The 13,774-nt window shown below is 35.4% G+C and overlaps 2 protein-coding genes across 2 annotated transcripts; both read right to left on the bottom strand.

Annotated features, from left to right (window-relative positions):
- Positions 1-2,559: 2,559 nt before the first annotated feature.
- Positions 2,560-4,559, bottom strand: LOC130934203 (uncharacterized). The gene is made up of 7 exons (XM_057863790.1): positions 4,358-4,559; positions 4,072-4,247; positions 3,716-3,952; positions 3,376-3,378; positions 3,061-3,153; positions 2,863-2,970; positions 2,560-2,775 (listed from the first exon to the last, which is right to left on the bottom strand). The coding sequence occupies exons 1-7, from the start codon at positions 4,557-4,559 to the stop codon at positions 2,560-2,562; spliced, it is 1,035 nt and encodes a 344-aa protein (XP_057719773.1).
- Positions 4,560-9,252: 4,693 nt separating this feature from the next.
- On the bottom strand, positions 9,253-13,027 carry LOC130934202 (uncharacterized). Its single transcript, XM_057863789.1, has 3 exons — positions 12,882-13,027; positions 9,732-10,813; positions 9,253-9,629 (listed from the first exon to the last, which is right to left on the bottom strand). The coding sequence occupies exons 1-3, from the start codon at positions 13,025-13,027 to the stop codon at positions 9,253-9,255; spliced, it is 1,605 nt and encodes a 534-aa protein (XP_057719772.1).
- Between the last annotated feature and the right edge of the window lie 747 nt (positions 13,028-13,774).

Raw genomic sequence — 13,774 nt, 5'->3', positions numbered from 1 at the left:
AGAGAAGAGAGAGCTTCACTCTCTAAAGCTAACTCTAAACTAATCCTAATGAGTGTGAATGATTGGAATCCCCTTTGCTCTTCAATCCTTGGCTTTAAATAGCATCTTTGGCGCCAAAGTTGGTTGAGATTGGGCCCCACAACCCTTCTGAATTCGCTGGCCACATTTTCATTAAAAAAAATCATAAACCAGCGCCAACGCATACGTGCACAGCATGCGTACGTGTCCATGGGGTGATTCACAATGCACGTGTAAATGCCTGGTGCGCGCGTGCGTCCATGTGCGAGTTCAACTCTTTGACTTTTCATGATTTCTCCACTTTGCATGCTTTCCTCTTCACTCCTTTGATCCATTCCTAGCCTTTTCAATCTGAAATCACTAACAAACACATCAAGGCATCTAGTGGAATCAAAGGGCGATTAAAATCATCAAGTTAAAGGCCTAAAAAGCATGTTTTCACATCTAAGCACAAATAAGGAGACAATCACAAAATCATGCTAATTCATTGAATAAATGTGGATAAAAGGTATGAAAATACTCTAAATTCAATACAAGATAAACCCTAAATATGGGTTTATCATGCATTCAGAGGGGCGTGGCACACCAGACCCTGGGCATGCCACGCTGGTACAAACTTCCAGAAGCATGGAGATGTGGAAGATGGCCTTGGGCTAATTAAAATGTCCTAGGCGTGCCACTTTGGCTCGAAGGCGTGGAACGCCAGGGGTGAAACAGAGGACAGCGTGCTACTTGAATGGTGAGGCGTGGCATGCCAAGTTAGAAACAGATGAAGCGTGTCACTACAAGAAAAATACCCATTCAGGTACACTTGAAAAGTGTAGTCAAAAATGAAAAAAAGTAATGCCTTAGGCAAAGGCTATCTTTTTAGGCTTCAGAGACGCTTTTGTAGGGGATGCCTATACCGGTGTTGCCTATTCTCAAAGGCTACACTTTTCTGTATCAAAGGCTACGCTTCTGGCCTTTGAGAATAGGGTACGCTTTTTAAGTGATGCTTATTAGGACCAAAGGCTACGATTTTCAGCACTAGTGGTTACCAGAGTTCAAAAGAATAGGCTACACTTTTCAAGACTACTGCATCACTTTATGAACGTAACAAGTAGTATACCTATAGCTATTCTATATAAGTGTAGCCTTTTGTCCCTCATTTTTTTTAAATTTATGTTTATATATATATAAGTGTAGCCTTTTGTCCCTCATTTTTTTTAAATTTATGTTTATATATATAAACACTAATTTCTAATAATATTTTTATTTAAATATAATATTTGAGAATATATATATATATAATTATATATATAATGCTATATTTTTAATTAAATTAGTTAATTATTATAAAATAAAAATAAACAAATACATATATATAATAATACTGTGCATACAATAATCTTTAAATAATAAAAATTATCCTTAAACAAAATATATTTATATAATGAATATATAATATTGAGATGATCGTAAATTTAAGTATTCATACATCTCACACTAGAATAAGTATACTCATATAAATCAAAATATGCATGAAACCGCACACTTAGAGTTTACTACTAATAAACTAGAAAAAACCAAAATAATATATCATTTAAATGTATCTTCTAATAAAAGACATCATCATCAACCATACATCTTTCAATTTCCAACACTAGCTCCATCTTTGCTAACAAACCATCATGATAGGCATCTCAATCTTCACTCACATCTTCAGAATTAGCCTGCATAATTATATAGAAAAATAATTATGTTTTGAAAAAGTACAAGAAAAAAAATAATTAGCATATTAAAAACTAAAAATTTTCAAATTATTGGAACATAAAAACTAAAAACTAAAAATTGTATACCCTTTTGCTTAAAACAACAATCACATTCAAGGGGATACTATAAGTCATCATAAAGGACATAAAAAACCAAATCATAACATAACTTCATACTAAATGAGAAGTAAAATCAGAAACTCAAGTGCATTGTGCAAGTGACAAGCAATAACATTTTTCTTCCTTTTTGGTTTTAACATTATAAGAAGCTCAAACTTTGTCCTGGAGGCACCAAAACAGGGTATCCAACAGTATATTAACACAACAATGATCTCGGAGCAACACAAAAGCACAACAGAAGCCACAAATATTGGTCCACTCTAATAACAAAAATGATAAAATAACATAATGAAAAAACAAAACCGGAGAAACCAAATCACAGCTCCTTAAATTTCAAATCAAATTAAAAAGATTTGGCAGCCTCCTAAGTTCTAACAAATACAAATTTTAAACTCAACGGCAGATATTCAGAATCCTAATTAACAATTAACAATATATAAACAAATATTATGGAATAAGAAAGAACTGCTCATACCATATCTATGTTTGGAATATGAGTTGACCCATGAGCGCTATTCGCATCAATTGGAGAGTGTTGGGCGTTTTGTAACAAAACCTCAATTTCTTCCGACCTCATTCCAAGTTCAGATTGTTGAACTAGTAACTTAATCATGTTTTGCAATCCATGAAGCTCAGCCTCTTGATGTTGCTGTTTGGCATCTTGGTGCTGCTATTTAGCCTTCATGTTTCCAAGTTCAGCTTTCAAAGATGTGACTTGCTCTTGGTGCTGTTGCTTGAGTTCAGAAATTTCTGCATGCTTTTTTAAATCACTTCGTGTAACAGATTTTCCATAGCACTTAACCCGACCTGGTAGGTCTTTTCCAAATAAAGACTCAAAAGCTTCCTCATCCGTTTCACCAGCAGCTTGCCGGTTTTGGAAGTCTTCCTGATTAGAAGAAAAATTTAAAATAGAATTAGTTACTATATCCCAAATTTGATTTATAATCATTAATAATTAAATGAACTCTCATACAATTGCATCTTGTGTTTCCTGATCAACTTCCTTCCTTTTCTGACTTGTTCGAGTAGCAATGAACATTTCAAACCTTTTTGGTTCGTCACTTGTTTCCTTTGTCGCGCGCTACAAAATAAAGCCTTAAATAAGTAAGACTATAACAACATAACTAAAATTAACTAAACAAATGCCAGCACGAATATTAAATAAGTATACCAGAGCCACTCGTACTCTTCCAAAATTAATTGGCCCCATGCGATGTGGAAACTTTTGGTGTTCTTTGTGTTTCTTATTCTTTTCACTCATTGACTATAATTGAATAAAAAGTTAGCACATAGAAACAGAGAACAATATAATTAAATTTTGCTTCAATAAACAAAATTACACCATACAGAATAGCAGTAGATATAATTGCACAAAATAAAATTCTAGAAAATAAAATTGCACAAAACAGAACAGAAAATAGAATTGTAGCAAATCAGAATCACAGCAAAAATAGAATAGCAGTCTAATTATGCCCAACTTAATTACCTGCTGCTTCCAAAAAAAAAATTAATTCAGCAAAAATAGAATAGCAGTCTAAAGCTTTATACATGATAGAATTTCTTACAGGACGCAGCATCAATTATAGTGATAAGAGTTACCTCCTTTCAGGTCATACCAAAGGAAATATATCCAAAGAATATTCAATTCAGTTTAGGAACCTAGCAGTAATTCGAACAGTAATAACATATTTGCAATTTAGGGTAGAATATGTGTTTGTACAGCATGAGAGAGGACAGATTCCCACATTATCAATCCAATTTTCATTATTTTTCTTATGTCTTAACAAACAGTAATATATTTGCAATTGTAGTACCAACTATTTTACCTGGATTGTAGGATGACTCCAATAATAGATCAATTTTATGAAATGACCTTCTGGAACTTGTGTCGGTCGATTTTTCACCATATCTTCGATAGTATCAAAGGGAACAAAGTGCTTCTGCTTAATCTTTCCCTTGACCCGCTTCCAAGCATCCCGAATTGCTTGGATCACCCACTTTTCTCCATTATCTGGGAGGATAAACTTGGTCTGCATGATATCAACATTGTTATATGCACCTTCCTATATTTAAAAAAAATTGACATTCAATAATAATAGAAAAGTCTTACGTTAACGTAGTTCCACATAAATTTCTTAGCTTTAGGAGTTACAGCATGCCAGCTAGTGTATAAAAGACTAACAAATCTTTTATTTCTACTAATTGTGCCAACAAAACTAGTTAAATTAGACACACCTTGATCGGTGGGTCCTAATGGCTGTCCAATATCAAAAATAACTTCTTCCCGCTGTTCCATAGTTCTTGCATAAATCTCTTTGCAAGTTGTTTTTCCCTGGGTTTTCTTTTTCTTTGGCTTTCCTAGTTTTATGCATTAGGAAAAAAATTAGGGAGTAATTAATGATGCTAATTGAAAAATTAAGTATTATGATTTGCAAAAGAATATAAAAAATTTGATAGAAATTTCTTACCTTCGTCATCATCAACGTCCTCCATCACATGTGAATAATAATTTTCATTAAGTGGTAAGCTATCTCCCACATCATCACTTAGTTCAGAGCTTAGTCCGTCAATTTCTACAACTATCCCATTTTCTTTTAAGAATTCATCAATAGTTGTAGCCCTTACCCTTGGCTTGCTCTTTTCCTTTCTTGATCCATCTTGCTCCGACATTAAATCTTCAGCTTGTGGGGTAGTGTTTGAACTAGGCAAAGTAGTGTCATCTTGCCTTTTTTGAGTCCTATCATGTGTGAATTGAATGATCTGCTGCTGCCCTTGGTTGACTGTAGGCTGAGTAGAATTTGCCCAACTTTGCTATTGGCTTACACTTGTTGGCACACTATTATTCATACTACGAATTGCATCGAGCTTCCTTTTAAGTTCATCTGCACCCACCTTTATAAGCTTAGAATTATTCAAGCCTTGTGTTGACGGTTCACGTTGCACTTCATGCTTTTTTTTCTCAGCCATAGTCACAGTCAAGTGATGCTTTATTTTTTTATTTTCTGGCTGTTGTGTAGGAAAGCTCGGCTGTACTTCCAAGGTTTTAGGCTTGAAATCAATCCTTTTTCTTATTGTATCGAGTGTCCTTTGTAAATGAGTAAAATCCAGCTTCTTTGACGTAGAAGTCTTCACTCCTTTGGTTGCACTCAACTCTTTTTGACTTTTGACTACATCCAACCTTGGCATAGTTTCCTCCTTGTCATTAGGTGTTGCACCTTGCATCTCATATTGCTTGCGTTCATTTACAATCTTTTGTCTCTTGGCTTCAAATTGACAAAGCAAATTCTTACTTGATGTTGCTTTAAGATCAATAAATTCTTTATTCCTACACAAACAAATTAGTTAACTCGAGTTAATATAAGCAATAAAGTGATATATCCTATAAGAAACACTAACAACTTCAGAAATTAAAACAAAAATATGACTTACAAATAAAAAGGTAAAGAAAACTTAGTTATACATATGTACATATTAAGCAATAAATTGCTTAGGCTGACCCATCAGAATCAGAATCTCCAATGAAATATGCCTCATAGTCTTGGGCAGAAGTCACCTGGGGAACCGTTTCAATAACTGTAGGTTGTAGATCAATCCTCTCCAGAATAAGTTCACCATCATCAGCTGGTATGGCAGGGCTCGTTATATGCTCGTTTTGTTCATTATAGAAGGTTTGACGGGCCTCAGACTCAGATTCGTCACTTGTTTTGAATAAGTCTCTTGGGACAGTTTCCATAACATAATGTTTGTTATGTTCATATGGATCTTGCACATAAAAACATTGATGTGCTTGAGATGCTAGTATGAAGGGTTCATTCTGGTAGCATTTCTTATTGAAGTGAACAAATATAAGACCATATTTATCTCTCCCAGCATCATACCACTCACACCGAAATAATACTACCTTAAAATGCCCAAAATAGTCTAACTCTACTATCTCAAACAGTTTGCCATAATAAGCTACAGTGTCTTGAATTGGACTTTTATCTTTAGCACTTGCAAAGCTTGAAGTTAAAGCAATTAATGTGACACCACTATTTTGTGTTTCTCTCCTTGCCTCACACTCCACAGTGTGAAACCTGTATCCATTAATTATATATCCAGAAAATTTTCTTGCAACAGAGCTTGGACCTCGTGATACTTCTTTTAGACAAACAGGCATATCTGGATCCCTTTGCCCGAGTTTCAAACCACTGCGAGAAGGTTTTACTGTGAACTTCTGCTTTTCTCCATTTCGTTCCTCGCTGATTGTTAACCTCATCCTCATGCTCTTTGTAGTTAAAAATAGTTATGTTTAATCAACAAAAATCTAAATGCACTTGATTTAGTGAATAAACATAAGTTGTATTAAGTTACCTAACATAATCTGTGACTTCTTCACAATTGTGTAATAATACACATGGGCTTGAGCACTTGAAATGTCATCGAGATTAATTGGTTCCCCATTTCCCACGCCTAACGAACGGTCTTTGTTAGAAAATAACTTTGATGGCACAACTTCATCGTCATTAAGATCATCATCATTCCGAGGTCGCTTATTAAGTCTTGTTCGCACACCTTCATGCAAGTATCTTGAGCAGAAAGTTAAGCACTCTTTAGCTAGATATGCCTCCGCAATAGAACCTTCGGGGTGACTTTTGTTGCGTACATACGACTTTAATGTACACATATACCTTTCTGGAGGATACATCAAACAAAACTGAACTGGACCACTGATGTGCGGAAAACGATCCGACACAAAACTCACCGGCAAGTGTACCGGGTCGCATCAAGTAATAATAACTCACATGAGTGAGGTCGATCCCACAGGGATTGAAGGATTGAGCAATTTTAGTTTAGTGGTTGGTTTAGTCAAGCGAATCAAGTATTGGTTGAGTGATTTGTGTTTAACAGGAAGTAAATGACAGTAAATGTAAAGGGGGAAGGGAAAATTGCAGTAAATTAAAGAGCAGGAAAGTAAACTTGTAGAATCTTAAAGAACAAGAAAGTAAATGACTGAAACTTAAAGTGCAAGAAATGTAAATTGCAGTAACTTAAATTGCAAGGAATATAAATTGCTTGAATATAAAAGGGATTTGAGGACAGGGATTGCAGAATTTAAACAAGAGAATGTGAATTGCAACAATCAATAGAGCAGAAATTGAATTAGAAACAATTAGGATTCAAACTGTAAGGAAATAAAATGCAGCAGAGGTTCACAGAAGAACCAAAAGTAAATTGGGATCTCAGGTCTCCAGAGACTAGGTAGCAAAGCCTAGATCTCAATTGCCTTCCCAGATCCAAGTTCACAAAGCTATTGACAGGAAATTGAAGAAGAAGCAGTAAAGGAAATTGAAATTCAATTTAATTGTGCAGAAAGGAATTAACGAGATTTTGAATGGAGGTTGAGACAGAATTTCCTCAACTCTTCATACCCAAAACTCAAAACAAGAAAATTAAAAGTGCTCAGGCAAGAACGAGGAAGAAGAGAGATCAATTCTCCTCCCCAATTCTCTAGAATCTCAGTGGAGTCACCAAGAGAAGTTGCAGAATTCAAAGCTCCCAAGGAAGTATGAAATTCAAAAATCAAGTAAAAGGTAAATGTCAAAAGTGAAAGTAAAGGTCCAAGGCTCAAAAGAAAGATCCTAATTACATCAAACTATCTCCTATTTATACACTTTCGATTCTTGGATCTTGGGATTTGGATGGGCTTTTGATTTGGTGAAGAAATGAATTAAATTGGATTTTTAATCCAATTTTCAGCCCATGAAAAGTTGCTTCCAGGAGGCTGCCCTGCCCTTGCGGAGGGCAGGGCAGAAAATGGTGCTTGGTGCGTGCATGGTGCGGCTTTGGTGCGGTCTTGGTGTGCAGAACGCTGCCCTGCCCTCGCGGAGGGCAGGGCAGGAAAAATTGGTGCGCCAGATGGGTGCTGTGGTGCGCTGCTGGTGCTGCCAGATTCATTCCTTGGTGCGCCAGACTCGTTTCTTGGTGCGCCAGAATCATGCCACACAAAATGCTGCCCTGCCCTCGCGGAGGGCAGGGCAGTGTTTCCAAAATGAAGTCCCGCGTTCGAATCCTAGCAGAAACGCACGCTTATTCAATTTCTTTGGCTTTCTTGGCACGGTAATGGAACTTAGTTCCTTGCTTCCTCATGGTCCCGTGTTCAACTCTTGTGGCAAGCATTTGGAGACATTTTCTTTTGATTTTCTCCCCTTGTGAGCCCGATACTGCCCTTGTGGAGGGCAGGGCAACATTTTCTTCTTCTTGATTCCAAGGCACAGATTTGTGCTCTGCCCTTGTAGTGGGCAGGGCAGAAGTGCCTTTTATGCCTTGTTCCCTTATGTTGCCCTCCTAGAGGGCAGTGTGCCCTTGTGGAGGGCAATGTTTGCCCTTCCTCATGTTGTGCGCCACACTTCTTCTCTCTTTGACCACACTTTCTTCTCCTTGGGCCACACTTCCTTAGGCCACGCTTTTCCTTTTTTTCTTTTCTTCACCTACAATAAACCAAAACAACCACTCAAAGTATCACTAAATTCAAGAGGCTTATAAATCAATTAAAATTCAATTAAAATTAGCTTAAACCTCATGATTTAACATTAATTTCATGGTGGTTGTTTGATTTAAAGAAGTTATGCATTTTCACTCCAAATCACTTACTTAGGATGCAAGAAAGTGCATAAATGCTAACAAAACAAGTGAAATTAGCTTGAAAAATGGGTATATGATGACTTGTCATCAACCACCCAATCTCACCTCATTTGCTAAATGAATTGGAAGACGAACCATTATGTCAAAAAAACTAGGGGGAAAGATCCTCTCAAGGTGGCATAATGTTTCCACTATCTCTAACTCCAGTTGATCTATCTATTCCAGTGTGATAAACTTTTTGCATAAGCAATGAAAAAAAGGAACTTAGCCGAATCAACGGAATGGCCACATGATCCGGAAGGATGCTTTTAATCGGTATTGGTAGTAAATAGTGTAGCAAAAAATGAGCATCGTGGGTCTTATACCCAGAAATTTTTCTTTCTCCTAGATGTACACACCGTGAAATATTTGAAGCACTACCATCAGGTAGCTTTGTTAGCTTTGTTGTCTTCAAAACGCCACAAAAAATTGACCTCTCAGCAGCAGTCATAGAAAAGCATGCCTTTGCCAACTTTGTTCTCTTGCCATTATTCACCTCCTTTGGTTGAAGATTTTTCTAGATCCCCAAATCTTTTAAGTCATATCGAGCATTCAAATGGTCCTTTGTCTTGCCTGGGATATCCAAGAGAGTTCCAATTACACTATCAAGTATGTTCTTCTCTATGTGAATGACATCTAAGTTGTGACGCAGTGGGTTTTTTTGCCAGTAAGGCAATTCAAAGAAAATTGATCTTTTTTTTCAATTCCATGGAAAACTATTTGATGTAGTTTGCTTCTTCCCAAAAACATTCTCAATATTTTGTAGCATCTCAAAAATTTCCGTTCCTTCAATAACAGGTGGAGGGGGTCTTAATTCCTGTTTCCCATTAAAAGACCTTGTATTGGTTCTCCATGGATGATCCATGGGTAAAAAGACACGATGGTCCATATAAACTATCTTCCGACTATGTTTTAGTTGTAGATAAGAGGTATTTTTGTTGCAACAAGGACAAGCCAATTTTCCCTTTGTACTCCACTCGGACAACATAGCATATGCAGGAAAATCGTTGATTGTCCACAAAAGAGCTGCCCACATTTGAAAGGTCTCATTCTTTGATGCATCATAAGTTTCGACCCCTATTTCTCACAACAACTTCAAGTCTTTTATCAATGGTTGTAGATACACATCAATATCTTTACCAAGTGATTGTGGCCCAGGAATAAGAAAAGAAAGCATACAATATTCAGGTTTCATGCACATCCACGGAGGTAAGTTGTATACCATTAACATCACAGGCCACATGCTCCATGAAATGTTCATGCTACGAAATGGGTTGAACCCATCACTTGACAAGCCTAGTCTAATATTGCGTGATTCTTTTGCAAAGTCTTCATCCATTTTATCAAAGCTCTTCCATACCAGGCCATCAGCAGGATGCTTTAACGTCTCATCTTTAACGCGCTCCTCATCATGCCACCTCAGACTAGCTGCCGTCTTTGAGCACATAAATAATCTTTGAAGTCTTGGAATTATAGGAAAGTATCTTAGAGTATTTGCAGGAATAGAACGACCTTTCTTGTGACGTTGATTCTCGCTATTATCACTAGAATTTTTGGTATATCGAGAAGTTCCACACACACGACATTGTTTTTCATCCTTTAGCTCTTTCCTATACAGGAGGCAATCATTTGGACAAGCATCAATTTTTTTATAATCTAGACCTAAATCTCTTATCATAGCCTTTGTCTTATGGAAAGATGAAGGTATGTTAATGTCAGGCATTGCCTCTTTCAATAGCTCAAGAAGGGAAGTGAAGGATGCATTGCTCCAACCGTGCAAACACTTTAATAAGTACAGACGGATGGTAAAAGATAATGTAGAAAATTTCTTGCAACCCGGGTATAACTCTTGACTTGCCCCATCTATTAAATTGTAAAACTTTTTAGCCTCCTCATTTTGGCCTACAGTAACAGCCTCAGCGTGAGGCACATCTCCAAATGCATCATTAAGCAGTCCTTCGATATCATCGCATGCACCTTCTTCATCATCCGTGTCATCATCAACCACCATTGGGATTGTCCATTCCCCGTGATTAATCCATGTTCTATATCCCTTAACAAATCCTTCAGTGACTAAATGGTCAAATACCACATCTCTTCTATACCACTCAATGTTACAACACCTCTTACAAGGACATTGAATTTGTTGTCCTTCTGGTTCTCCCTCAGAGTATGCAAAGTCTAAGAAACTAATAACACTATTGATATACTCTTCACTATACCTCGGTAGATCCATCCAATCCTTCGGCATATCACAAAACCTAACCAATAATTTATAAATTTTTTAGGAGAAAAATTTATAAGGGGTCACAAAGTGAAGATAACAAGAATAGAGGAGGAAGGGTGTTATGAAATATAAGGGGAATGGGCAATGAAAAGGACTTTCATAGCCTTGTAGTTATGTTGGGAAATAGTTCCTAATCTTAGAAGTAATTCTCTAAACATTTTACTAGAAACTCATTGAAGTAAAACAAATAAAGGAAAACAAAGAATTTATTGTGCATAAATATTAAGTTAAATTGCAACTTCAAAACTAACAAAACAATCGAGGTGGAGCTACACATGAATTAATAGTATAATCATAAAGTGAAAAGAAAAAGTATATATTGTACTTTGCAATGACACGATCAACGTTTTGACAAAATACACTTGGGAGCTTTAACCAAAAACTTCAATCTGTTTGTTACCAAATAAAATTCTAAGATATTATAGTATAATCATATTTAGTCTTGATTTATTTTTATAATTTCTAAACTGATATATTTAAAAGGTAAGGGAAAAATTAAATAGTAAAAAATGGTAGAGCAACCTGTTGTTGTTACCATAAATAAAATAAAATAAAATAAAATAATATAACAAGATAATATATATTGCAATTGGTCATTACAGTAGTTGACAAATTAAAATGAGTAAGTAATGAGTGTGTGCGCTCAATTTATTGAGAGAGACAAAGTGACTCAGCTGGGTTGCCACCATTCTATTTTATTTGTTTTCTTATTTTAAATTTTTTAGTATTTGTCCGCTCCTCATAACCAAGTATGATTATGCTGCTAAACTTATAAAATAATTCTTTTTTGGGTTAAACATTCCTGACTTTGCCTAAACAAGCAAGGTTTAATTCCAACTCTCACAAAAGATAGTATACAAGTTAATTTTAAGTATACTTGGCATTAATTAGTAAATGCATGACTACAAAAATATTATTTATATATTAAAATTAATTATTATATATTTGTATATATATTATTTAATTTTTTAATATATATTTTTATATTAATAATTAATTTTAATAGAGGATTTTAATGTTTTTTAAACATGGTTGACATGACTAATACGGCAAAATATTACTAGCTAGTAGCTACGGTTAACAACCAATGCGGTTTTGGACTGGTCAGCAAAAGGTGCAATATTGATGTAACCGTGTAAGTGATATAGTTACAACATGCATATTGTGATGAATTGGTTATTACAGTAGTTGACAAATTTCATATATATACAGTTCCAACAAATGAATTTGCTATCTATATATATACATATGTATGAATCTTGAAAGGATAGAATTGAAAGAAAAAGAAACTATAAATTAGTACCAAGTCCATGAGGGAGACAGACAGAGACACAATGTTATGTTATGATTTGTGAATTCATGAAATAATTATAATTTAGGAAATAAAGTCAAGTCACAAGGGGCATTATTACAATTGCATCCAAAAATTTCACCACTGCACCTCTGCTATAAAAACCCTTGATTTTAACTCCTCTTTTGCACTCATATGAAATCCCCAAATTCTACACCCTTGTTATTATTACCAAAAATCCATCTTCTATCCATTGACTAAAGCCAAAATAAGAGGACCAAAAGCCACCATTTTACACTCATCTCTAAAGTGGTTATTGTTGGTACCACAGAAAAAGAATTCAAATCCACCATAATGTTTTAACAGCTTTCACTACCTAATTCCCATATCAATTTAGAGTAACCATTTGTGTATTGGTATCTGTGGAACTGGTTACATGATTCTTTCAATTAGATATTTATGGAGCAATTAGTGTAAACATAATATATCCACCCAGATCCAGGCATCCATATATTTTAAAATTATTCATTATAAGATAAGATGTAAGTTGAACAAATATGCATTGTTTTAGCAATTATTAATGGTATTGTTCTTCTGAATCATAAGAATTATTATAATGTAGATTCAGGTAGGAACTTAGGAACTAAAATTGTAATAACAATGTGAAGTTATTCTTGTGTTAGACTGAAAGATAATGTATATCAACAAGGAATTAAAATGAAAGTTGGCTTACGAACTATACATCACTCACCTGCGTAAACGGAATGAAACCCCAATCCCGAATTCACGAGTTCTCCTGCGCCGCAACAATCCCAAATTCACGAGTTCTGCTGCGCCGCAACAATAACGGAATGAAACCCGCAAATTATGAGTTCTCCTGCGCCGCAACATTAGCATGCATGTTCATGAATTCACAAATTCATAGTATATCAAAACCCCAAATTGCAACCCTAAAATCGGAACCTGATGTGCGGAAAACGATCCGACACAAAACTCACCGACAAGTGCACCGGGTCGCATCAAGTAATAAAACTCACGAGAGTGAGGTCGATCCTACAAGGATTGAAGGATTGAGCAATTTTAGCTTAGTGGTTGATTTAGTCAAGCAAATAAAAGTTGAGTTGTGTGATTTGTGATTGACAGAAGCTAAATTGCTTGAAATATAAAGGGAGAAGGGCAATTGCAGTAAATTAAAGAGCAATCGAAATAAAGAACCTGAATCTTAAAGAACAAGTAAATGAAATTGCAGAAACTTAGATTGCAAGAAATGTAAATGGCTGAAGCTTAGAGTGCAAGAAATGTAAATTGCTTGAATCATAAAAGGGATCGGGAATTGGAATTGTAGAATTTAAACAAGAGAGAAATAAATTGCAACCAGTAGAAGAACTAAAGATGAATTGAAGTGTAATAGATCTCAAACAGAAAGATAAAAATGCCTAGAGAATGAAAATAGAAAATGACTGATGCTAAATTACAGCAAATTAAAAGAGGTTGAAGATCTCAGGCGTGGAAGAGACTAGAAAACAAGTCTAGATCTCAAATCCTTCCTTGATCCAACAAGAACAATTGCAAAAGAACTAAAGGAAAGTAAATTGCAGAAAGAGTAGAAGATGAAGCAGTGAATGGAAATTGAAATTCAATTAT

This window comes from Arachis stenosperma, chromosome 6 (genome assembly GCF_014773155.1).
Source record: "Arachis stenosperma cultivar V10309 chromosome 6, arast.V10309.gnm1.PFL2, whole genome shotgun sequence".
In the NCBI taxonomy this organism is placed as follows: domain Eukaryota; kingdom Viridiplantae; phylum Streptophyta; class Magnoliopsida; order Fabales; family Fabaceae; genus Arachis; species Arachis stenosperma.
Note: the sequence above shows the minus strand (reverse complement) of the source record. Positions and strands in the feature narration are given on the sequence as shown.